General features: G+C 51.2%; 1 protein-coding gene across 2 annotated transcripts; it reads right to left on the reverse strand.

Annotated features, from left to right (window-relative positions):
* Nucleotides 1-2,206: 2,206 nt before the first annotated feature.
* GLOD5 (glyoxalase domain containing 5) lies at nucleotides 2,207-4,185 on the reverse strand. Of its 2 annotated transcripts, none has more exons than XM_058847622.1 (4): nucleotides 4,109-4,185; nucleotides 2,845-3,002; nucleotides 2,560-2,715; nucleotides 2,207-2,359 (listed from the first exon to the last, which is right to left on the reverse strand). In XM_058847622.1, the coding sequence occupies exons 2-4, from the start codon at nucleotides 2,983-2,985 to the stop codon at nucleotides 2,207-2,209; spliced, it is 450 nt and encodes a 149-aa protein (XP_058703605.1). In that variant the 5' UTR covers nucleotides 2,986-3,002; nucleotides 4,109-4,185. The 2 variants fall into 2 exon arrangements, with proteins under 2 accessions (XP_058703605.1, XP_058703606.1); XM_058847623.1 differs by lacking the exon at nucleotides 4,109-4,185 and adding an exon at nucleotides 3,531-3,648.
* Between the last annotated feature and the right edge of the window lie 21,170 nt (nucleotides 4,186-25,355).

Below are 25,355 nucleotides of genomic sequence, written 5' to 3' on the forward strand. Positions count from 1 at the left end.
GTCTTGGTTTGTGCAGGGAACGAACCATCCAGAAGAAAACTGTTTTCCCACCTGTTAATCCACTCTCTCCCACTGTCCAATATTCAAAATGAATCTTGCTGAATAAAGAACGGAATTAAATTTGTTTTCTCAGTAAAGATTTAATGCTGCATTATATAAACCGTCGGTTTTAATTGGAATACTCACAATACAGTAGAGGGGGAGTCCAGCAGAGGTTGGGACAGGGACAGCTGGAATGCTGGCCTGTGGCCAGGGATTTCTCCAGGGAAAAACATTGAGCCCCACAAGTTGTTTTTCCCAGAGACAACAACAATCATCAGCCAGCAAAGCCTCCGGTGCTCCAACATCATCACTCCAAGAGAAGTCCCTCCATCAGCAACACATTCCAAATACTTGCTAAATTTACACGACAAGTTTTGAGTTTCCCGTGGTTTGGGCCGGGTGTGAGACCCCCAAAGTGTCATTCCATGTTTCACCCTCCAATGAAACGGGAAAGCCACGGAGCCGGTGTCCCCCAGGCCAGCCAGCAGCTCAGCACTTACAGGGGTCAGTGTGTGGGACAGAACCAAGACGGGCTCCAGTGGAGGGAATGAAATCCTCTCCACGGGTTTTGACCCCCTCCCATGGGTTTTGACCCTCTCCCATGGGTACAGACCCTGTCCTGTAGGAATTTCCCCTTTCCCATGGGTTTTGACCCTCTCCCATGGTACCAACCCTGTCCTGTAGGGATTGACCCTCTCCCGTGGATTTTGACCCTCTCCCGTGGATTTTGACCCTTTCCCGTGGGTTTTGACCCTCTTCCATGGGGATTGACCCTCCCCCATGGGCTTTGACCCTCTCCCGTGGGCACCAATCCTCTCCCATGGGCAGGACCCTCCGCGTGGTCCCGCATCAGCCGGACCCGGCCGGGGCACATCAGCACCCTGGAGAGCAGCTCTCGGATCCTCCGCGGGCTCCGGGGCCGAGGGGACTCCGCTCCCGGGGGTCCCTCCCTGGGATCCCTCCCTGGGATCCCTTCCCGGATCTCCATTCACCAGATAAAGGTGAGGAGATGCCCGTGGCTTTCTCCCATGGCATTCCTGTCTTCAGTTCCCACAAATGGCTCGGTGGAAACCAGCTCGTCCCCGCTGATCATCCAAAGCACTGAATATTTTGTGACCTTGCCTGTTTTCGCACCATGAAGAATTTTGGATTTCCCACGAAATTCCAGCAAGGAAAAAATGAGTAGGACTCAGAGATTGTTTCAATTTTATAGAGGATTTGGACTGTAGAGGTCAGAAGAGTCCTCCCTCCTTTCCAGCGCTGTTCCCGTGAGGATATCGCTGCTACCTCGGTGTGGCCAGCCTGGGAACTGCTCTTCTTGAGAATTTCCAGGTTCTTCATTGTTTTATACTTTTCAGATAACTTTGAAATGGCTTTTTAAACAACTAAGGGAAGAAGAAAACTTAGGACAGTCCCACAAGTAACGAGGTGCCATCAGACTCCTCTGTGTCAGACCATCCTCAATCCCTGCAGAAATCCAGGTGAATTCCTGAACTTCTGACATGCTGTCCTTCATGTAGGCTCCTCATCCTTGCTTTTTCCATTCCTGAGTGACAGAGACCCCTCAATTATTGATACAGAGCTGAGCATGAAACTTGGAGCTTCAGTTTCAGGAGTTTTTGAGTGTCACACCGAGGCTGAGTTCCCAAATCCCAGGCAAGGAGTGTGTTTGGACAGTCACAGATGGATTTAAACCTCTGGCTTGGTGGGAGAGCCACCAGCAACAGGCAGCTTGAGACAAGAAGCAGGAGGATGAGAGTGAGACAGAAATTTCCAGCTGTGAAAAAGTGACTCTGAAGAGGAGAGGAGTGACAGGTGGATGGTGCAGGAATGATGACTTCAACAACAGCAAAAGGGACAGCAGGAATTAGGGAGAATGTCCCAACAATTGCAGTGCAGCAGCAGCAGGACAGGAATTTCCAGAAAGCCATGAACTCTCCGTGATGGAGATGTATAAAGGCAGGATTCACACCCAGAGCAGAGCAGGCTGCTTTGGGAAAACTCCCAATGTCCTTGCAGCCCAACTTTGTGGCCATGATTTGAAGCTTGTCCCAGGTTTACATAATTAAAGCTCGGACCTTTAAATGGGCCAGGCAAACCTGGCCTGTGCACCCCATCTCCTGCTGGGGCCCAGGCAGGGCATGGGCTGTGGTGTCAGGGTGTGTCAGGGTTCCCCTTCAGTTTCTGCAGCCACATCCGTGCAGTACCTGGAAACCTCAACCAGGTTCTCGTCGGGGTCTCGGAAGTAGACAGAGGTTATTGGACCCACAGCACCAGTTCTGGCCACGGGACCTTCTTCAATGGGCACCCCACAGGCCTGGAGGAAGCAGGAGAGCAAGGGTTTGATGGTCACATCATCATTGTGCCCTCCTCCCCCAGCCTTGAAAACAGGTTCAAGTTCCCTTGAGCTGCTGGAAGAGTCAACCCTGACATTCCCCAGGAAAGCGTCGTTTAGAGGATCTGGACTCGTGTCCCCTGGGATGACACTGCCCTGGGGACACTCTGAGCCTGCCTCACCTCCAGATGTTCCAGCAGCTTCTCCAGGGGCTCTGCTGTGATCAGGCAGAAATCCGCAGAGCCGGGCACCGGGCGCCGAGCCTTGGGCTCAAACTCCTGCCCAGCCTCGTGAAGGTTGAACTTCTGCTGGCCAAAACGTAAAGCTTTGCGATTTCCCTGTTCCCAAAGGAAAAGGCCAACGTTAGGGAGCCTTCCTGGGCTGGAAACCTTCAGCACCCACTTCCCTGAGCAGTCCTGGAAACCCTGGGGACCTGGTGGGATCCTGCTAACTCAGGTTAGGGTTACCTTGAAAGTCACCACCTCCATGCCCAGGACTTTGGAATAAAAGGCCACAGTGTCCTCGATGCTCCTCACAGTCAGCACAAGGTGGTCCAGGCGCTGGATGAAACACGAGGGTGGGCTTGTGCCCTCCTTCTTCCAGGACATGCTCTCAGGGCTGGGAACTGGCATGGAAAACCCGAGAATATGGAAGTTGTGGAAATGCAAGAAAATGTGTAGGGAAATGGAAAGTGGTCCAGGGAGCTGAGGGCTGGGTGGGGATCACCCGGGTTTTCCTTTGTCCTGCAGGTGGCACAAGTACAGAAGCAATAAATCCTCCTCCCTGCAAGAACCTCGGACTCTGGTCTGCATCTGGTGGCACCTGATCCTGTCAGAGGCCCTGGCTGGGCCAGGTGTCGGGGACAGTCCAGGTGACCTATCCGAGGGCTGATGTCACCAAGCTCCCAAGACACAAACCCCAAAGTGTGCACCAAAGATGGGACCATGTGTGTGATCATTCTCCAGCCCCCTCAGGTGTCCCCCCAGGTGTGGGCACTCATCCAGGTGGAGCCAAGGCAGAGAGTGGAGACAAACTGGGGCCTGGCACAGCAGCAGGAAACATCTGGGGATGTTTAAGCTGCCAGATGTCACCACCAGACAGAGGGTGAGGCCAGGGGCTCAGGGTGGCACAGCACCAGGGTGTGGGGACTCACCAGCCTGGGGTCACAGAGGTTCCTGGTGGCTTAGGTTGGGTTCAGATCCTCTGGCAGTGCCCTTGGCTTTTAGGGACATGGGTTAGGGAGATTCTGGCAGAGCTGGGGGAATGGTTGGACTCAATGATCTCAGAGGGCTTTTCCAACCTGAATGAATCCATGATTCTGCATGGGAAGGGTTCGGTGAGGCGAGTTCCCACAGCCCCAGTGACACAGGAGCAGGGTCAGCGTAAAGCCAGGTGCAGCTTCATGGGGATCTCAGCTCACTGCAGCCAGAGGAGCCTGCTTGGAGCAAGATCCCATTGTCCCATTCCCTGGCACGGCCTGGATTGTGCCTGGTGACTGCACCATCGACAGACCCAGAGGAACCCCTGCCCCTCCTTGATGGCGTTTGGTGCTCAACAACCTCGGAGCCACCTGGCTCGATCCCTCTGCAAATCCCTTCACCTTGGGGGTCCTCCTGGGTGCTCCCAAATTACAGCACCTTCAGCCTACCGCTCCCACCCCCTGCCCTCCCCTCCCAGGTGAGCCCCTGAGCCAAAAACTGAAAGGAAACGGGGCAGCAAAATTCCTGTTACCTCCCGAGGGATGAAGAGCTGGGAAGGCAGTGCTGGATGGTTTCCTAGGCCCGTCCTCTTCCTGCTGGGAGCAGCCACGTCACAGGACAAAGGGAGGGGATGATGAGATTGGAAACAGGAGCTCTAAACATTGCTCCCTGCAGAGGTGGACTTTGACCCAAAGGCCAACTGCTTGAAAAGTCACAAAAAAGTAGTCTGGATTTTTCCCTTTACAAGAGAAAGTTGGGTTTATGTGCTGGCTTAAAGCTTCTACTGAAGAAACCAGGATATCCCTGGAGAAGAAGGGCTGTCCAAGCAGCCACAGCAGCCTCCCACCCCCCTGGCAATGGACAGGGAATCTTACCTCCTAGATTATTTTCTATCACACAAAGTAAATAAAATAATCTTTGTCCTCCGAGGCAAATATCAAGGAGTTCAAACTCTTTGGTTGTTTAGGAAAAAAATTGTGATGGAGAATGTGAGCCTCGTGATCATCCCAAGAAACAGAGACAACATTTTAAAAATGACAATATATTGGTGAATTGGTGTAGGAAGATTCCTACGACAATGGGTTAAAAGCAGGCAATTCCCTGAGGGATCTTTTTGGATCTCTAGAACCACACATATCTCCACTCCGGTTAAGATGTGAGTAAACCTGAGTTAAAAGCAATAAATCCATTAATATTTACAGCTCTGGACTTTCATCTGCCAGATGGCTTTCAGAGGAGAGCCGTGGAGCAGCGGTGCCTGTTGGGATGCCTGGATGTGAGAACACCTCACAGTCCGAGGGTCTCCATGTGGTTTAACCCTCTGGTTTAGCACAGCCTCACTGAAATTTGAGCACAGAAAAGGAGAAATTCCCCGGAGAGAAGATGTTTTTCCATTGGGAACGTTCTGCTGAGGAGCTGCGGCACCAGCACTCACTTTGGTGGAAATCTGAGGCTTGGAGGGTGATTCCCCAATGGCAAAATGGTTTCCTGGAGCAGGGAAGTTGTGGTCTGGGTCTGACAACTCCACTTGCCCAAGAGAGGTTCAGTCCAGGACCAGCAAGTCAGAGGGACTTTGGGATTAAGTTCAAGGTAGGAACCCAAATATCCAGCTTGGGAATGGTGTTGTGCTCAGCTCCTCAGAGGTGTGGCTGTAGACAAAAGTTCCTGAGCTGCTCCTGACATCCAGAGAGGGATTTCCCTACATGCTGGACATGGTGATGGAGTTGAAGTAGCTCAGCAAGTCCTCCATGGTGAAGTCCAGGGCAAGCCCTGCTCCTGCATAGGAGCGTTGGATGAGCTCCTCAAACTCTTGGTACTGCCAGATGAATTCCTGCTCCATGGGCTGCCACACCACCTGGTGTGAAAGCAGAACCCCTGCTCCATGGGTCCAGAGCTGGACAGGACAGGACATTCCACACCTGCTGTAGAACAAGGGAATAATCCCTTCCTTACCCTGCTGCCTGTTCATGCAGCCCAAGAATCCATTTCAGTATTCCAGCTGTAACTTGGCTGTGGAGAAATAGCTTAAATCCCAAGGATTTTGAGTTCCTAAATGTATGAACTGTTTCCAAGAACATGTTCCTGCATTACTTGCACCTCTTTGCATCTTCTCTTGGTGAAAAGAAACTGGGAGAGCTGGAGAAGGCCATGCCAGGATTTTGGGAAATTCAGATGCCTTCATATCCCACTCACTTTGTTGTGAGCAATAAAATTATTTTTTTCCCTTTGGAAAAGGGAATTTTTTGCTGAGGATTTGAAGCCATAGCAGACCTCAGGTGGCAAGAGACACGGAGCTGATTTTCCAGCCAAGCCAACAAATGTTTGACAGCAACCACTGGAAATAAATTGGAAGTAACAGGTCCCATAAATAATTCCAGCTGAGCTCCGTCTGCGAGACATTTTAGGGAGAGGGAAGGAGCGGAAGAGCCGCGGCCTCAGGAAGGAGGGAATGTCTGTTTGAGTTAGCAGAGCCAGATGCTCTTAGCTCAGTTAACAAAGAGGCCACTTGGGAAGTGTTGGATGGATCAGCCCAGGCAGCTGTGAAAAAAAGAACTGGGATCTGCCAGATGCCGGCACGCAACCGGAGCGGGGATGGGAACAAACGGGGAACAAATGGGGAACAAGGTCCCCACCAATGTTTTGGAATTCTGCCCCCCGTGTGTCTTGGTCCACCACTTGGAAATGGGCACGAGGAAAATGAGAAAAACCCACACATGGTTTGGATTGTCAGTAGGAAGAGGGAGTGGGAAAGGCTTCCCTGTGGGAAAAGCAGGCTGATCACATTGTGATCTGGGTAGAAGGAATTTTTTCCGGTGAGAACAAACTGGGATAATCAATCAAACCTGCCCAGGGATGGGATAGAGTCCCACCACTGGAGCTTTCAGGATGTGACTGGACAGGGAGCTACAGAATCTCCTCCAAGCAACCTCCCCAGTGAGGTTTGGACTGGATGATCCTTTGGGATCCCTCCCAGCCTGGGATCCTGTGATGCTGCTGAGGTGGGACTGCACAGCCAAACCCAGCAGTGGTCAGGGAAGGGAACATGGGACAGGACATTCCACATCTGCTGTAAAACAAGGGAATAATCCTTTTCTTCATCCTCCTGTCTCTTCATACGGCCCAAGAATCTGTTGGGGTATTCCTGCTGCAATTTGGCTGTGGAGAAACACCTTAGATCCTAAGGATTTAGAGTTCCTAAATGCATGGATGGTTTCCAAGAAACAGGAATGGGCTCCTGGGCTATTTACAGCCTTCTGCACCTTCCCTCGGTGTCCGTGCTCACACCAGGAGAGCTGGAGAAGGCCATGCCAGGATTTTGGGAATCCCTGAGCAGAACAAAACCCAGGTGCTCTCATATCCTGTGACAATAAAGTAACGTCACCCCAGACTGGATTCAGGCCAGGGAGAGTTGGACACAGGTTAATCCAGAGTTTTGGGAAGAGTCCTTGCCCTTGGAGGCCCAGGCCAGGGTCCTGCACTCACCTTGAGCCTCTCCAGGGGCTGGCCCAGCTACGTGGTGATGTCTTTCTCCATGTGCTCACTGGACCTTTGCTTGGCTTCTCTCATCTTGTCAAGAGCTTTTTCCCAGCAGGGATGAGGGATTTTTGACAGCAGGGATGAGGGATGTTCTCGGGCAGGTTTCCTCCCAGCCTGGGTTCTGTCCATGGGCAGGACAAACAGCAGGAAAGACCTTGGATGAGGTTCCTGAAAACTGCAGCAAAGCCAAACCTGCCCTGCAAAACTGCCCGGGAGCAGCCAGTTGTGCAGGAATATTCCAGCAGGAGGAGGCTGCGGGAGCTGGGAGAGCCCTGGGGTGCCACCTCCTGCAGCAGGACACACCTGCAGAGCCAGACTGGGAATTGTGGCCGTGTCCTGGAGCTGGGAAAGGGTCACCTTCCCCTGCAGAGCCCCCAGGACTGCAGAGATGGCACAGGAAGCTTGGCTGTGACATCGCCAGCCCCGGGGAAGGTGCCGCAACCTCTGTGGGGACAGCTTGCTAAAAATTCCCCCCTTTTCTCACGAACTGTGATGTCGTTCCGATGTTCTGCTCACATCAAGGATGGGCTGAACAACCCCAGCCCAGCCTGGGGCTTCCTGCATGTCCCAGACCTGTCCTCACCCTCTGGAGCGCAGCAGGGACACCCCAGGACAATAAAATTCACCCTGTCCTGCCCGTGGAGCCACCCCAGCACTGGGAAGACACTTTGGGATGATTTCTACCAGAGCAGGAACACCTTGTAGCCTTCCAGGGGTTTTCTCCTTTCTTCTATAGACTCGTGTAGGATTTAAAGATGCATAAAATACTGGAAGTTTTTAACATTTATGGAAGGGAATGGGGCAGACTGTCCCCATTAAACACCTTTTGTTCAATTTAGCAACTTTATTTCCATTAATGGTCCAGTGCTGGCCATTGAGGTGCCATTAGGATCATTTAGGTGACATTTTCCTCCTTTTTTCACCCCAGACTGCTGAGCAGGTGTTTGTGTCAGCACTCCCCTCCCTGCTTTGATCCCAGGGTTTTGACACCCTGTTTTCCCAGCTGCTGAATGCCTTTCCCAGGGGAAGCCACGCTGGGCAGGAGGAGCTGGAGGGGGTGGTGGGGATGTTTTAGGTGTGAGGAACCCCAAAAGTGGGAGCCACCAACTCCATTCCCTTCCTTCAGCTCCATCCCCTGGCTCGGGATCTGGGCACCGGTGATGGAGGAAGTGCAGAGCTGGAAGTGCTGACTCTGATGGACAAAACACACCAGTCTGACCTTCAAACTGGGCCAAACTGGCCTGGAAATTTCCATTACAGCCCTTTGTTTTGCTGAGGGAAAATATGACTTGTGGGCCATAAAAAATTTCCAGAGCAGACAGATCAGTTTCTCTTTTTATCTTCAGAAACACCTGACTGGAATATTTTGAGTCAGATCCAGCGATTTTGGTGGAAATGAGCACCTTGGGACAACAACAGCCCCACAGTTAGCTCACTGTGAAATCATCCCAGAAATATTGCTGTGAATTCCCTCTGTCTTCTGGGACAGGCTTCCCCCTGCAGGGAAAAGCGTCTGAGGAATCTTCCATGAAATGTGGCTTTATAGAACCATAAAATCAGGGAATGCTTTAGAATGACATTCCACTGTCCCAGGCTGCTCCAGCCCCAATGTCCAACCTGGCCTTGGGCATTCCAGGGATCCAGGGGCTGCCCCAGCTGCTCTGGGCACCTGTGCCAGGGCCTGCCCACCCTGCCAGAGAACAATTCCTGCCCAAAATCCCATCCAGCCCTGCCCTCTGACACTGGGAGCCATTCGCTGTGTCCTGTCCCTCCATCCCTTGTCCTCAGTCCCTCTCCAGCTCTCCTGGAGCCTCTTCAGGCCCTGGGAGGGGCTCTGAGCTCCTCTCTCCAGGTGGAACACCCCAGCTCTCCCAGCCTCTCTAACTATGGACACTCATCTCCAAAAGCCCCAAATTCTGCTTCCCTTCCACACCCAGGGACCCCATCCCATCCCACCAGCTCTGCCCAGAACTTCCCATTCACTAATTGTTCTTTAATTAGAGCCAGGAGCCTCCCCCAAGCCTGTCCCTGCCACTCCTTCAGGCTGTCACCACGGGGAGCATCCCTGGTGGCACGGAAGGGACAGTGCTGCTGGAAGGGGCTCTCCAGAGGCTCCGGGAACAGGAATACAATCCATCTGCGGGCAGCACAGAGCTGCTGGGAGCTGCCTGCAGGTCCACACTGCAGTGTTGGGATCCTGGAATTTTGGAGGAATATCAATGTCCAAATCAGAGCCTTTGGCCTCCCGGTGTCCCGGCCGTGCCGTCCTTCCCTTTGGAGGAATCAACTTTTCCTTGCTGCCAGTGCTGGGATTTCTGTGATTCCCAGAACAGCTGGGTTAGAGGAGGGTGATTAATATGGGAGAGAAAGCCAAGGTGTTATCACTGGGATGTGGGGAAAACATTTAAATGGATGCATGTGCTGCTCTAACTTGCTGGCATTAATGATATTTAATATTGGCGATTAAGGCTCAGAAATGGAAATGCTCATTAATTAATTTGTATTAGTGGGAAGTCACATTTATTCATTAGAGGGCATTAAAATAATGTATTCAACGGCATCTTTCATCTCGAAAAACTTAATAAAGATGTATTTGTTGCTCTCCCAGGGTGTTTTACAGCTGGGAACAGTCACAAAGTGCTTGAATTCCTTGCCAGGAGCTGGCAGGAACAAACCTCAGGAGTTTGGGCTTCCAGATTAACTTCCAAGTGTAATAAATCATATATGGGAATACAGCAAACTCTGCAGTTAAGGAGGTTGGATTTAGGGTTTGTGGTTTCTTGTATGGCTTAGGATATTCCCTTTGGCTTTTTTCCCTCTTTTTTCCTTGCTTACCAATCATGAAATCCCAGATATTTTAGCAGAAGATAAATGCTTGAAGCAGCTTTTCCAGTATCTTTTTTTTTATTTCCAGCACTTAAAGAAGAAATTTCCTCAGCAGAAATGCAATAAATCACAGCAAGCCACATGGAGTCAGTGAAGCTCAGAAGTCAAAATTCATGGAATGGTTGGGGTTGGAAAGGACCTTAAAGCCCATCCAGTTCCATCCACTCAGGGCTGGGAGCCAGGGATGCTGAAGGTTCCTCTTGCAGGGGATCCTTGAGCTCCTTGGTTTCATTTTCTCCCTTTCCCTTCCAATTCTATGGAAAACCACAGAATCCTGGAATGGTTTGGGATAGAAGTGACATCAAAGACCATTTTGTTCCAACACCTTCCCCTGTCCCAGGCTTCTCCAAGCCTTTTCCAACCTGGCCTTGGACACTTCCAGGGATTCAGGGGCAGCCACAGCTGCTCTGGGCTCCCTGTGCCAGTGGAAGCCGAGGGATGAGTCCAACAGTCGGAATAAAATCACGGGATGGCGCAAAGAAAGATGGATGTGGGATAAAGGGTCAGCTTTGCAAGAGGGACACAGCAGATGTTGGGGTTGGGTTGGGATTTTCCTTGCTCATGTCTCCAGGGTTGTGTGCTGGGCCACCCTGATGTGTCACACAAAGATGGGACAAATTCCAGAGGTGAAGAAGCTCCTCGTTTTAAATTAGGAACTCCTCTAATTTAAATTAGACACGAGGAAGAAGGGTTTGATAAAGAGGGTGGGGATGCCCTGGCACCCATTCCCACAGAACCTGTGGCTGCCCCTGGATCCCTGGAAGTGTCCAAGGCCAGCTGGGATGGGGCTTGGAGCAGCCTGGGATAGTGGGAAGTGTCCCTGTCCATGGTCCTTACGGTCTCTTCCAACCTGAACCTGCGTGTTTCTATGAAACGGACTGAAATTCATCTGTTGTAGAGTTAAATATACATTTAAATAATATATATATATATATATAAAATACATTTTATATTCACAAATTGATTTATTTCTTGATGGGGGGATGCCGCCAGGCTCCTGCCCCGATGTTACCAACTCTCACCTTCCCAAACTACATCCAGAGATCCCTGGAAATGAGATAAATTGTTTTCATTCCCAGCCTGACTCCGTGTATCCGTGGGCAGTGGATAAATGGATGTCTGTGCCTCCAGACACCCAAACCCAGCTCCTGCTGCTCCCCTCTCCAGGTGCCACCACCCTCATTCACCACCTGAATTTATTCACCTTTTCCTGATGGGGACACTGCCAAAAGCTCAGAGGGCTCCGAGTGTGACAAGGCCATTAATTAATTAATTCACTCATTAATTGCCTCCCAGGGCACCCGAGGGGATGCTCACGAAGGGGACAGCGTCGGGTCAGCTTCCACAAGCACCTGAGGAAGGTTTTTCTTCTCCTCCAAGCTGCTGGAGGTCCACTTGTAAAGCTTCTCCAAGTGAAGCTCAAAGTCCAGGCTGGCCTAGATATCCACAGGCAATTAACACATCAATTAGCGAGGTTTGGCCAGTCCTGGTCCAGCACTGCTCATTTAATTCCACATTATAAAGCCCCTTCACCTTTCCCTGCGGTTTTGGGGGATGAGTGATGAGTTTTGACAGGGGGCAGTGGTAGATGCTTGGGATCAAAAGCATTCCAAGGGCAAGCCCGCAGTTCTGGTGCCTTCAGGATTCCCTGGCAGCTTCCAGAATCCCATGATCCAGCAGCTCCCCGAGCTGGAGGTTGGATGCAGAGCCCTGTGTTTAACAGCCCTTGAAGGAGCTGCTGTCCCTGCTCTCCTCTAATGGTTTTTGGGATTATTCAGAGCGTTGGCACTTCCAGCATCCTGTGGGAATGTGCTCAGAAGTGCTGAGTGGGAAAGGGTGAGCAACTGGAGGTGAGAATTTGGGATCGATCCAGCACCCACCCCACCCCCACTGCAGATATTCCCTCTTCAATCCCCATCCCACTGAAATCTCAAAGCTCTCTTCACTCCAGACTGGGAATACCCAGAGAAATCCCAGGAAGACTTCCACAAGCTCAGCCCTGAAATCCCTCTGGAGGCAGCGTGGGTGGGATCACCCGGATAACCCAGCATCCCATTTCCTGGCAGGGGAAGGAAAATGGATAGGGAAGAAACACCTTTGGCATTTTTCATGCAGTTTCCATCCATACAAACGTTTCCATCTCCCTGTTCCCAAGGGATGTGTCTCCTGGAGGGGTTCTCCAGCCACAGGAGCTGCAGTTTTGCCACTAAGCTTCGTGTAAATGGAAAGAACAACGGAGGCTGCTGAACCTGGAATATCCCACAGCTGAAAATTCCTTCCTGCACCATCCCAGCTCTGCAGCACAGCCTGACCCTTATGGAGGATTTCTAATTATGGTCTCTAATCACCATCACAGCCTTGGGGAGCTGATTGGGATGGCTGCAGTCCTCAGACGTGTTCAGTCCCAGACAGGTTGTTCCAAAATACCTTGAAGTGACTCTTCCACCCTGTTGCCAGCCCCTGGGATGGCACAGAATTTTGTGAGGAGCTATTAAAGCGGGGAGACGTTAATTAATCGCCTCATGAATATTCATGATGTTTTGGCCAAGGCAGCTGGAGATTTAGCAGGGCTGGATTTGCAGTGGCAGCATCTGCTGGTGCCAAGGAAAGCCTGGTTTGAATTCCAGCTGCTGAGGAGGTCCCGTTGGAGGAATGACAGGGATAAATCTGGATGGCTGCACACAAGGAGCCAGGAAGGGGCAAGGAAGAGCCTCCAGGCATGGTGAGGGGAAGAGACAACCAGAGAATGAAGGAATAGTTTGGGATGGAAGGGACTTTAAAGCCCATTTTTTCCAACGCTTTCCACTCTCTGGGTTGCTCCAAGCCCCGTCCAACCTGGCCTTGGGAATTTCCAGGGATCCAGGGGCAGCCCCAGCTGCTCTGGGCACCCTGTGCCAGGGCCTCACCACCCTGCCAGAGAACAATTCCTTCCCAAGATCCCATCCATCCCTGCCCTCTGGCAGTGGAAGCCATTCCCTGTGTCCTGGCACCAGCAGGGGAGGATGTGGAGAGGTCGTTCCGCTCATCCTGCCAGCAGGAAGGTGAAAGGAGAGGAGGCTGCAATCTAAAAATACATCTGGGAAGGCAAAGAGCTGCAATGAGCTAAAGGACAGCACAATGGGAATGATGGGGGCAGGAATACAGGCTGGGAATTACAGCAAGGAGAACCAGGTTCTCTCTCTGCCTCCCGGCCGAAGGTCAGCAAAAATACACCAACATTTAAGATCGGTACGATCAGTTTATCCCATGGGATGGCAAATGAGGGGGAAAAGACTGAAAATCCTGGAGGTATCTCCTGCTCTGAATTCCTGAGAAGCCAAAGCAGTTGCAGGAGCCAGGCTCACCTGCTAAAGGAATTCTCAGGGGTGGTGGGAGCTCCTTGTGTGTGGGAGATGCGAGCTAATGAGGGATCAGAGCAGATCTGGTATCTGCACTGGGATTTTTCCTGCCAGCTATGCTGTACTTCATTTGTTCCGGCTGTAAAACTGGGAACCTGCTCTTTTTCCCATTTATTTTCATGTTTGTGAAACCCCAGGCGTGTTGCCAAAGGCTCTGGAACATTCCCATTAATAAAACCCCTCGTTATCCCAACTTTGACGATGCTCTGCCAGCCCCGGCAGCAGAAGGGAAGAACCTTATCCAAGCTGCAATTCCCCAAAACCCTAATGTCGCCCTAAAGGCACAAATTCCAGCCGACTCCAGCTCTCCATAATCCCTCTCTCAGTAAATCCAATCTGTAAATCCCGTATGGAGATGTCTGTCAAGGAGCTTTGTCCCCATGGCCAGATGGAGGCCAGACCAGAGCGGAGCTTTGCAAACAGCTCCTGGGCTTTCCGTGGGAGCTGTGTCCGTGCATCACCAGGGAATTGTGGAATAGGCTTGGAAAAGGACTCCAAAGTCAAGTCCAGCCTTTGAGTGAGCACGACTGTGAGCGCTGAGCCACGCCCAGGTGTTTGGCCAGGTCAGGTATTTGGGCAGCCTGACTTTCCTAAATCAGAGAGGGATGATCCAGGAGGGAAGGAAATCCCTCAGCATCCCCCCAGCATCCTGGACACAGTGGGGCATCTTCCTGCAAAACACAAGCAGGATGGAGAGCAGATCCATAAAAGCTCTGGCTGCCCCATCCCTGAAGTGTGGGAGCACCCTGGGCTCTGGAAGGTTCCCAGCCCATGGCAGGGGGGGAATGGGATGGGCTTTAAGGTCCCTTCCAACCCAAACCGCTCTGGAATTCTGTGGCTCCCAGGTCCAAGTTGGGTTGGAAGGGACCCTAAAGCTCCTCCCCTTCCATGGGAGATGTTATTGGGATGATTTTCCACTCTCAGCAGATCCAGCAATATCAGGATTCCCAGCAATCCAAGGCCTGGATAAACCTGGAGACCGGCAGACATCATTTCAAGCCTCTGAGCTGCATGGGGAGGGGGAAAAACCAAGGGGCTACAGCTGAAACCTTGGGTTTTGCAAATATTCGAGTGAGAACCAGGGATAAATAAAAATACAGACTGCAGGAAATTAATAATTGAAAATAAAAATAAAAATAGAAATAAAAATAGAAATAAAAATAAAAATAGAAATTAAAAATAAAAATAAAAATAAAAATAAAAATAAAATAAAATAAAAATAAAAATAAAAATAAACAGAAATAAAATAATAATATAATAATAATGATAATGATGATAATGATGATGGTAATGATGATGATGATGATAATAATAATAATAATAATAATAATAATAATAATAATAATAATAATAATATACAAGTACTGGGAATGTGTGGGAGGAGGAATTTGTTGTTGAATTTGTGGCTCTGCAGTGAACTGAAAGCAATGAACCCCTCAACAACTCCCTCCCAGTTACTTCCTCAGCTCAGCCACACATTTAATGAGCTTGGAGTCACATCCCCAATTATTAAAAATTCCTACCATGCCTGTGACCCACCCCAAAATAAAAAGGAATTTACTGCTAAAATGATTCTGTCACCACCACATCCCTTTGAACCTTTCTGGGTTACCCTGGGTTAACCTGTCAGGTTTTCAGCCTCTCCGGTGGCTTTTCCCTCCCCACACCCATTTCCCAACACTAATTCATTTAGAGCAGCACTTGAACTCCAGGAAAATGATGGAAAGGCAGAGTAATAGAGGGCTCCGTGCTGCTGGATGAGTTAATTTGGGGAGCTCGACGCTTCCCGTGGCTGGAATTGAAAAGCTGTCGGCAGCAGAGCAGGATCACCCCCTCCCATCACCCAGAGCCAACCTGTGAGACTCAAAGATGTCAGGGAAAGCTTCCTGAAATTCCCCCACCACCCATCCAGGGAAAGCACCTGGGTAAAGGGAAAGAGCAAGGAAAGACCTGGAGCAGAAATGGAGGGGATCAGCCACAAGGAGCCTCAGAACGGGAAATGATTTGTGGGTGAAATGAAAGCTCTGAGAGCAAAACAGGAAACCCCAAGGACCTGAGCTGAGCTCTGAGCATGAGGCAGGAAATGCCCAGGTGCAGGAGGAACATCGGAGCTGCAGTGGGAGAAAAGCAAAGCAAAGGGAAATCGCGCCCCGTTTCCTCTTTGTTTGTTACTGGAGTCAAAATCGGGGTTAAATCCCCTTTCATTTCCTCTTTTTTTTGGTTAAAGAGTCAAAATTGAGGTTAAAGGGTAAAAGTTAGGATTAAATCTCCCTGCATTTCCTCTTTGTTTTGTTAAAAACAGTCAAAATCAGGGTCAAAACTGTCAAAATCACCTTAATTTCCTGGTTTTTTGCTAAAAAGAGTGAAATCCAGATTTAATAACCTCCATTTCATCTTTCTCGGTTAAAAACAGTCAAAATCAGGGTTAAACCAACTCCATTTCCTATTTCTTAGTTTAAAAAAAGTCTTTTTAGTCTTTTTAGGAAGAAATGGTTCCTCCATCTGATCTGTCACCCACCAAGCACAGAATTGCAGCTCCAGGGGGGGATCTGGTTGTCATTTTCCTTTCTATTTTACTTTACCCCCCACTTTTAAAATTCACCTCCCAGTGCCAAAGACTGGGAAAAATCCCAGATATCCCAAACCCATCCCAGTCCCGTCAATTCCTCCTCCTGCGCGCTCCTGGGTGGATTTAGCGTTAAGGCGGATTCAACGTTAAGGCCTTGGTGCAGAACAGGTTCCACTGCTTTAGATCACCCCAAAAAAAATCAGGGAAAAGGGAAAACTGGGCGGGACATCACTTGCCTGGCGTGTCCCGTGTCCCTCGATGTCCCCAGCAGGACGCCGCCATTCAAACGCAAGCAGGGTGATTAATTAAACATAAAGCCTCGCGCTTTTTTTGCTTCTTTTTTTTTTTTTTTTTTCACCTCCCTGCTCACATTTTTCTGGCCTGCTGGGTTTCTTCATGCCCCAGATAACTCCGGGAGCTTCATCTCCGCCGCTCCTCTTTCATTTTTCATGAAGACTCGCTCCGCTCGCACGCGGAAATCGAGGGGGCTCTTTGTGTTTAGCTCTTGGTTTGCTCTCCTGCACAAGGAGACAAATCCAGGCCCTGTGCTGGAGCTGCACCCCAGGAAAGCTGATTTCTCCCCTCCTCCCTGCTGGCAGTGAGCAGAGTTTGGGATTGGAGGTGTCCCCGCTCCATTTTCTGGGGAGAAATTGGTAAAACCCAATGGGAGATGGAGAAATGGCCTTTTCCAGGCTCTCCGGGGTGAAACCACCTTGCAGACAGCTCTGAAAAGCTATAAAAGATGCTATAAAAAGCTAAAAGAAATAGATGAAGTAGATGATATTAAAAATCCCTTCCCAAAGCCAAACCTTGCCACGATTATAAGATCCAAGAGCTCAAACCGGGGTAGTGCAAAGGCTCCCATGAACTTCTCCTGACATTCTCAGGTTTACAAACCCTGCAGCTTTCCTGCCCATCCCTCCAGACCCTGGGTGAGCAGCAGGATGGTGGAGAAGCCACTGGTGGGGGATTCCTTGCAGGCTGTGGAGCAACAGCCTGGAGCCAGCTGGAAATGGGAAATCAGGTCAGGAAGCAGCTCCCTGCCAGGAGATGGATGAGGCATGACCGGGCCTTGCTCTGATCCCATCCCTTCTCCCGGAGAGGGCGGCTGGAGGCAGCAGCAGCCGAGTGGGATCCGGATGTGCAGACCCAGAAAAGTGAATATTTCCCCCCTCCCGTCTTTGCCACAGAGGAATTACACCTGGGATTGTAAAAACATCACCAATCAATTTTAATTTTTTATTTTTTTTTCTGAGTTCTGAGCTGCTCCATGTCAGGAAAGGATAGAGCAGCAGAATTGAGATTTATGGAAGATAGAAAATATTTTAGGAGAAGCCATTTGTTCTGTTCTATATCCCATAAAGTCCCTGGGCATTATTTGTCCCCCCACTCAGTGCTCGGGGACAAAAGCCACTCTAGAGATGAAGAGGCAAAGCTGAAAACACGAACAGCAGCAGCTTTTTAGGTCACAAGAAATTGTCCTGGGGAAGACACAGCCACAGGATTCCAGCTGGAAAAATGGCTCCACGGTTTGGGAAAACTGGTGGGAGTGCTCCAAAGGATAACCCAGGAGGGCTGGAATTGCTGATCCTGGCTCTGGGAGATCACATCCAGGTCTAGTCAGGAAAATGGGCTGGGGCTGCCCCTGGGTCCTGGAAGTGTCCAAGGCTGGGTTGGACAGGGCTTGGAGCAGCCTGGGACAGTGGGAGGTGTCCCTGCCATGGCTCCAAAGTCCCTTCCCATCCAAACCATTCCATGATTCCATTTTCCATTCCAAAATAATCCGGCCAAGAAGGCGCTGCTTCGTTCCAGGGAAGAGTGGGAATGTTTTTTGCCTCGTATCCTTTAATGGCAAATTCCCACAGGATGATTCCCCATTCCCACAAGTTTCTTGCTGTGCATCCAGGAGGGAAACTCACACAGGGATGCAGGGAAGCTGCAGCATTTGGGATCTCCCACCCTGGAACCCTGTGTCTGATCCCTCATACCACCTGGAGGACGAGCCCCGGCTCCATCCCAGATTTTGGGGGGGCTCTTTCATCCCGGAGCATTCTCGGGCTGCTCTGATCTGATCCTCGGCTCCGCTGACCATCCCAGGGAGCAGAGGGAGAGGGGGCAGGAGGAACCCAGCTCCTGGAGCACTGATTTTCTCAGTTTGGACAATCCCAGGGCTATCCCTCCCTCTGGAAAAGCTCCTGGCTCCGCAGCACCTTCCCCTTTCTGCGTGAGCAGCCCTTGGCGAGCCCTGGAGCGGATCCCGAGCCCCTGCGCCGGGTTTTTGGGATGCTGGGTGGTTTTTTGGGATGCTCCAGAGGCGGAGATCCCACTAGAGGGTGCTGGGAATCACCGAAAGGCTCTGCCTGCTCCTGGGCCATCCCTGCGGCCGCATTCCCTCCCCTCGGCTTCCCTCTCTCCCGATTTATGTCCGGCACAGCCAGAGCTGTCACAGCTTTAAACCGCTTTTGGTTTATGGCCCCACTTCCTCTTTTTTTTTCGTTTTTCCCCTCGAGTAAACACAGCCAAGAAAGGGAGTGAGGCCGAGCGAGGGATGGGGATGGCGGGATGGGATATTCCCAAATCCCTGAGCATCCAAGAGAGTTCCCTTCCACACCCCGGCGACCTCCAGCAGAACTGAACATTCATCCATCTCTGGACCACCTCCAGGTGACCCCACAGTACCTGAGAGCCTCTCCCAAGCCATTCCTGGCCTTTTTTTTATTGGGGGGTGTCCCCACTTGGATGTGAAACACGTCCAGACGAGATAAAGGTTTGATCCCACATGAATTATAAACTAAAAATGAGAATTTTCCCTCTTTTCCCCAGAGTTTTTAGCCCAGTGAGATGGTGATAAATGTAACGAATTCTAATTAATATCTATTAATTCATCACATCGAGCAGGCTATTAAGATTTCTTTTTCTGATAGACTGTACAGATAATCAGATTAATTGAATTTAATTATATCTGGGGTGGGGGAAAGGGAGAGAGAATTGGACAGAGGGAAAAGTGGGACTCATCTGAGTTTTCCTGTCAGCTGGGAATCCCACAGCTGGAATTCCATGGGTTTTGCTCCTTGAGTCTTTAGATAAATTGGAATAATGGCTCCAGCTCCATTAGCTCTGCCAAGGCCACCCTAAATCGTATCCCCAAGTGCCCCATCCACAGGGCTGTGAAATCCCTGAGGGGATGGGGACCCCGGGGCTGGATGAGCTTTCCTGTGGAGAAATCCTCCAGTTATCCAACCTGGAGCTCCCCTGGCACAACCTGAGGCTGTTTCCTCTCGCCCTGTCCCTTGTCAGGGACTTCACCTGTCACTTGTTTGGATGGAGCGAGCGCCTGGGGGAGATGCTGAACATCCTCCAGGAAAACTCAGCCAGGAGCAAATCCAAGCTCTGCTGGGAATGGGAGCCCTTGGAAAGGCTTCACATCCACCAGGGAACCCTTAGAAAGGCTTCACATCCACCAGGGCCACCGAGATCCCCAATCCCTGTGCTGCTCACCATCCCAGGCTCCAGGAGGGAGGGAAGCTGGGAGACATTTCTCCAAAAATTATTCCTTTCCCCAATTCCAAACGCTCCTGACAGGAGATGGAGGAGCCAGGCAGGCTCAGGGAACTGAAGGCCTGAAAGAAGTGGCAGAGAACACCCTGGGAATGTCCAGCACGTGTGAAATGTCACTTTGTCACCCAGGGCAGGGCCCGGAGCCACTCAGGGACAGCAGCACATCCCAGCCACTGCCACCTCCACCCTTCCAAGGGGAGTCCCTGCCCGTGACAGGGCTTGGAATGAGATGGGTTTTAAGGTCCATTCCCATCCAGGATTTGGGGATTTTTGATCCTTTTCTCAATTATAATAATAATAATTTATAATTATTAAAATATTATATTATTCTATAATATATATTATATATTATAATATATTTTATATTATAATTGTTGTGTTTATTATTATAATATTATTATAATTATTATATTATTATTATAATATTATTATTATAACTTTTATAATAATAGTTGATAATTCTTCAATTATCCTCTTATCTCATTTATCCTTTGAAAGGATAAATTGCCCATTCAGGAAGCTCCAGAGCTCTGTCCCCATGCCGGGCTCAGTCCCTGGAGGGCTCTGCTCTTCCACACCACCCTCAGGGGAAGAGTTATCCCAAACTGGGCTGGGATCTGAGCAGCTGATCCAGGGAGATGGGAGCTGTGCTCCAAACCCCCTTCCAAGCACAAGGAATCCTCCTTTCCCAGCCCCGTGTCCCTGGGGATGCTGGCACTGCTGGGTCTCTCTGAGTCCTGAGGCACACGGGGATTTGGATGAGGCACAAGGAATTTCCCTGGCACGGTGCTGGGGTCAGGATGTGCCTTCCAAAATCCATCCCTGGCTGGCAAAGCGATGTTGGTGCTCCTGGGCCTGTCCCTGCCCAGCTGCAGATCCAAGCAGTGAATCTGGATGGAGGAATTGATGCTGCCAACACAGCTCCAGCTCCTGGCTGGGCTGGGCCCTGGCTGGGGGTGGCCCTGGGCTTGTCCTTGCCCCCCTGAGACGCTGGGAAAGCAGTTCCAGGGGACAAAGGGACAGGGACTCTGTGCTAGAGGGTGAGGGGGGCCTGGGAAGGACGAGCCATGGACCGGTTTGGGCTGGAAATCACAGAACCCCTGAGGCTGCAAAAGCCCTCTGGGACCATCAATTCCAACCATTCCTTCAGCTCTGCCCCAGGCCCCCAAGTGCCACTTCCACAGGGCCTTTCAATCCCTCCAGGGATGTGACTCCACCACCGCCCTGGAAAGACATTTCCAGTGCTGGGCAACCCTTCCTGGGAAGGAATGAGTGAAGAGAAGGATCTCAGAACTTTCCTCAAACTGGTCTAAGCTGGGAAACCTGGAAATCTGTGAGGCTGAATCCCTGCCATTTGTAGGAGAGAGCGGGGAGAGCACAGCTGGGTTTGCTCTGGGGGATTTCTTGCTGCCCAGACAGATCCCTCTGTTCCCTGTCCCTGCTCCAGCAGCATTCCCAGGCTGGCTCTGGCAGCCAGGTGGCACCTCCCTGTCCGGGCAGTGCCTTGGCAGAGCCTGAGGAACACACTGGCCTCACCAGGCTCCCACAGATCCCTCCTGTCAACCACCTGCCATCTCCTCCCTTCTCATCCCATCTCGGCTGGCTCTTACTGAACAGCACCTAAATAAATCCTCCAGGTGTGAAAATCCAAGTGTTTTTTGGGAGTTTGGTAGCCCAGGTCGTTCCCAGCTCACTGTGTGGATGATCTGAATCCCAGAAATCCCTTGGGGCTTTCAGAAGTTTTTTTAACCCGTTAATTTTTGTTTGCTGGAGCTTTCCCTGGATCCTGCAGAGGGATCCAAGCATCCATAGGGGAGTGAGAAGGCAAAGGCCATGGGACCTGCTTCAGGAAACGGTTGGACTCACTCGGTTCTCCTGTGAATTCAGTCTGGAGAATTCCTTTGGAGGGAAAAATCCTCCAGAGTGAAAGCAGAGAGTGCAAGGCAGAGAAACTGGGAGGGCTTGGTGTCCCACGTCCCTCTGGCTCTGTGCTGCTTTTCAGGAGATGTTCCTGCTCTGGCCAGGCCATTCCTCACCCTTTTCCCTCTGAAATATTCCCAGCCCTGCTCCAGCTGACAGCTCTGGCCTGAAATCCAGAGGTGTTTGTGGTCCTTGATCAGGATTTTAACTCCCCAGCTTGGAAGAGATAATGAGGAAAGGTCTGGGTGGGACATCTCTGCTTCAGGGATGAGCAGTTCCAAAGTGTCCATCCAGGAATGAGATGGGATGGATGGACACTCATTTCTCTTGGCAAATCCCGCCCGGGATGGGAGCAGGTCCCTGACACAGCATTTCCATCATCCCTGTGGTGACAATTCCGGTGCCATCAGAGGATGGCAGGAAACCCTCCCGCGGTGATGCCGCCAAACCCTGGCTCCTCCGGGAGGAGTTTCCAGCCCTGTCCTCGCCCTCCCGTGCTCTCCCGGGCTCAGCTCCCCTAATGAAAAACCAATTAAAGTGCACCACTAAGCAGAGCCCTCTCCCTGCCCTGTCCAACCCGATCTGTCACCGAAAGGCCGCGACAGCCGCGGCGCAGGGCGGCAGCCGCTGCTAAAAATGTCCCAGATCAGATGTGCCCGTGAATTATTGAAGGAGTCTCCGACTCCGCCGGGGTCAGACGGGTGTGGCAAAGCCACCTGAGCTGCAGGCAGAAGCGGATTAACCCCTTTTTATAGAAGCTGGCAGCAGCTGGAGCTCCCAGGATCTCGGTGGAGGCGCCGGGAGAGCGCGGGGGTGGCTCGGGCACGGCCCCGCCGGGGACATCGCTTCTGTCGCTTCTCTTCAACCTCAGGTGCCCAGAGCTCCCGGCGGACCTGGGCGGCTCCAGGAGGAGGGAGGTGAAGGAAAAGAGGAAAGGATGGGGTTTAGGGATGTTGGGGGGAGTTTTCTGTGGGTTTACGGGAATCTGGGCGCCTGTATGGGGTCATGATTCAAGGCTGAGCTCACCCCAGACCCCACGGTGGGATTTTAATCAACCCCAGAGAGGAAAACCCTGCACAGGGAGGGGAGAATGAAGGAGGAATGAGGATTGGGAAGAGGGAGACAGAGCTGGGAGCACCAGGATGGCTCAAAGGGGGATTTTCCCACTGATGCACTTACAGCCAGAAGACCCTGAGGGGATTAAAAATAACTCAGTGCCCCAAATGTCTGTAATTCAGTGCCCCAAACCTATAAAAATAATGCAGTGCCCCAAATGTCCTAAAAATAATTCCGTGCCCCACAGGAGTCTGGCACTCAGGGATTCTGTTGCCTTTTTAGGACTTTTTAGCTCCACTTTGTTTAAGGATGAAAGATTCCTGCCTCCAGTCCTGGCTCGTGAATCACGGCCGTGGCACCGAGGAATCCGAACCTCTGTGTGGACCCTTCTGACATCCGTGAATTAGGGGAATTTTCCTCTGGTAAATATTCCTGCCTCCACAGGAAATTCCCTTTGTTTTCTCTGGATAAGGAATGGATGGAAAGGCATCAGTGCTCTGGGACAACGTCCTGGCAATGAGATGGGTGAGGGGATCCTCATCCCAGCACGGCTCACAGTCCATTTATTACATTTTGGGCTTTTTCAGTTGAGGAAAAATCAGGCGATGGAAACATTTGTGTCTCACTTCCAGTTTACACTCCTCAGTCCTTAAAAATGCAAATTTAATGAGCTTTTGAGGAGTTCTGGGGCAGCACAAGGGGGTTTTAGCAGGGCTGGGGAGCCGGCAGGACCCTCTGGAGGGGGGTGAGGAGGATGAGGCACCGTGGGGTGAAGGGATTTGTGTCCAAGCTTGGAAAACATGGGAACAGCAGCCAGGAAGTGATGCCAGGGCCTTCCTTGCAATCACTCTGTGAAATCCCAGAGTGGACACAAACAAACCCTTCTCTTGGGATGGGGATGAATCATCTGCCACTCTTGGGGTTGATAAAAGTCTCCAGAAGCCAGAGAGGGACCCAAATTCCTGCTCCACTCTTCCTGGAAGAACTTGTAAAAGCGGCTTTATGAAACCTCCTGGCAACTTCAGCTGAGCTTCCATGGTGCCAAACATCTTCCCCTTCCCTGGAGATCCCATTTCCAGTTGCCTCTGGACACATCAGCAGTGGCCTGGATGCTTTCCATGATTCCCACATCAGCTCATGGGAATATTGGTGCCAATTTGGGTGCAAGTTCTGTTCCCTGTGAGCCTCAGGCGTGTGAGGGCAAAGCACAGAGGAACCTGGGAAAAGGGAAAGGGAAAAAAGTTGTTCCTGTCACTGGCCCTGTCCTGGGCTCCCATCCCAACTCTCCCAGCACAGCCCCCAGGATGAATCTGTTTAAATTGGATTTTAGGGAGAATTTCTTCATGGAAAGGTTTCCCAGCCCTGGCACAGCTGCCCAGGGTGATGGACCATTAACTTGGATCATGGTTGGGGTCACAGCCTCTTCCAGAGGAATTCCAGGGAATTGTGAACCAACAGAGCTGAAAATTCCCTGGGAATTCTTTGATGAACTTGATAGACCTCCAGAAAAGTGGGACAAAGCCACACTGGATTTCAACCCAATCCCAAAAATCAAACAGGCTCATGGTGGTTAAGTTTTCACCCAGGCATCAATTTCAAAGATGCTTCAAGCAAATCTCCATCCATCCATCCATCCATCCATCCATCCATCCATCCATCCATCCATCCATCCATCATCCATCCAATTGGTCTCATTTATAACCCTCCCCCATCTATAAATATATCCCAGGAATTATCCACAGGGCAGAGTTCCTGCAGTTTATGGGAAAATAATCACACAGCCCTGGGATACAAGAAACCAACAAGGAGAAACCCAAACAGAAGAATTCCTTGGATGTGAGTGCCCAGACTGGGGGATTTGATTGGTAGAAGAAGGAATTGCATCTTCTGCTCTTACAAGATTTAAAAGGGACAAAAATCTGTGGATGAACTCAGGCCAGTTCTGCTGTCAGAGAAGGTTGGGATTTAAGTTTCATCAGACTTCCAGGAAACATGTAAATATTGGGATGATGTTTGGAGTTGTCGTATTTTCCTGGGTTTACAGAAAACTGGAATTTTCATGTAAACTAAAAAGAGATTGATTCCCTTCCCTTGCTTCCCTGGACAAGCAGGCTGCCACAACAGCCCAAGCTCCGTATGATCCCACTGCTGTCATTCCTGCCTTGGGAAAGGGAATTTCAGTCCCTCCAGTCCCCTCAACAGTATAAAATCATCCAGGGAATAGCAAGAGTTTGGCCACTGTAAGGTCTTTGGTGGAGAGATTTGGAATTATGGAATCATGGAATGGTTTGGGTTGGACCATCCCACCTGTGTTATGGGCAGGGACACCTTCCACCACCCCAGGTTGCTCCCAGCCCCATCCAGCCTGGCCTTGGACACTCCCAGGGATCCAGGGACAGCCACAGCTTCTCTGGGCACCTGTCCCAGGGCTTCCCCATCCTCCCAGCCAGGAATTCCTTCCCAATATCCCATCTAAATCCCCATTCTTTTAGTTTAAAACTGTTCCCCTTCTCCTGGCACCATCTGGCTGGGTTAGAAGTCCCTCTCCCTTCTTTTTTACAAGCCCCGCTGCATTCCCAGGCGATGGAGAGGGTGCTCCCGGAATTCCCGGCAGTCCCGCCCGGTACCGGAGCGGGGAGGATGCGGGGCCGGAGGATGCGGGGCAGGGGAATGCGGGCCGGAGGATGCGGGGCCGGGGGATGCGGGGCCGGAGGATGCGGGGCCGGCGGGGGCCGCTCGGATGGAGGCGGAGGGATGCGGAGGGAAGGCGGAGGGAAGGCGGTCCCGGGGCTAACGGGGGACGGCTCTCGCCGCCTTCCCGGCCATAAAACGGCGGGGCCAGGGCCGAGCGGGCG

Source organism: Poecile atricapillus, chromosome 12, assembly GCF_030490865.1.
Source record: "Poecile atricapillus isolate bPoeAtr1 chromosome 12, bPoeAtr1.hap1, whole genome shotgun sequence".
NCBI classification, from domain to species: Eukaryota; Metazoa; Chordata; class Aves; order Passeriformes; family Paridae; genus Poecile; species Poecile atricapillus.

What these genes read in the sequence shown, in the direction of transcription:
- GLOD5 (XM_058847622.1), bottom strand. Translation starts at nt 2,985, where the DNA reads ATGTCCTGGAAGAAGGAGGGCACAAGCCCACCCTCGTGTTTCATCCAG. An exon ending in TGGAGGTGGTGACTTTCAAG is followed by an intron (nt 2,716 to 2,844) that starts GTAACCCTAACC and finishes CTTTGGGAACAG; the next exon opens with GGAAATCGCAAAGCTTTACG. An exon ending in AGCTGCTGGAACATCTGGAG is followed by an intron (nt 2,360 to 2,559) that starts GTGAGGCAGGCT and finishes TGCTTCCTCCAG; the next exon opens with GCCTGTGGGGTGCCCATTGA.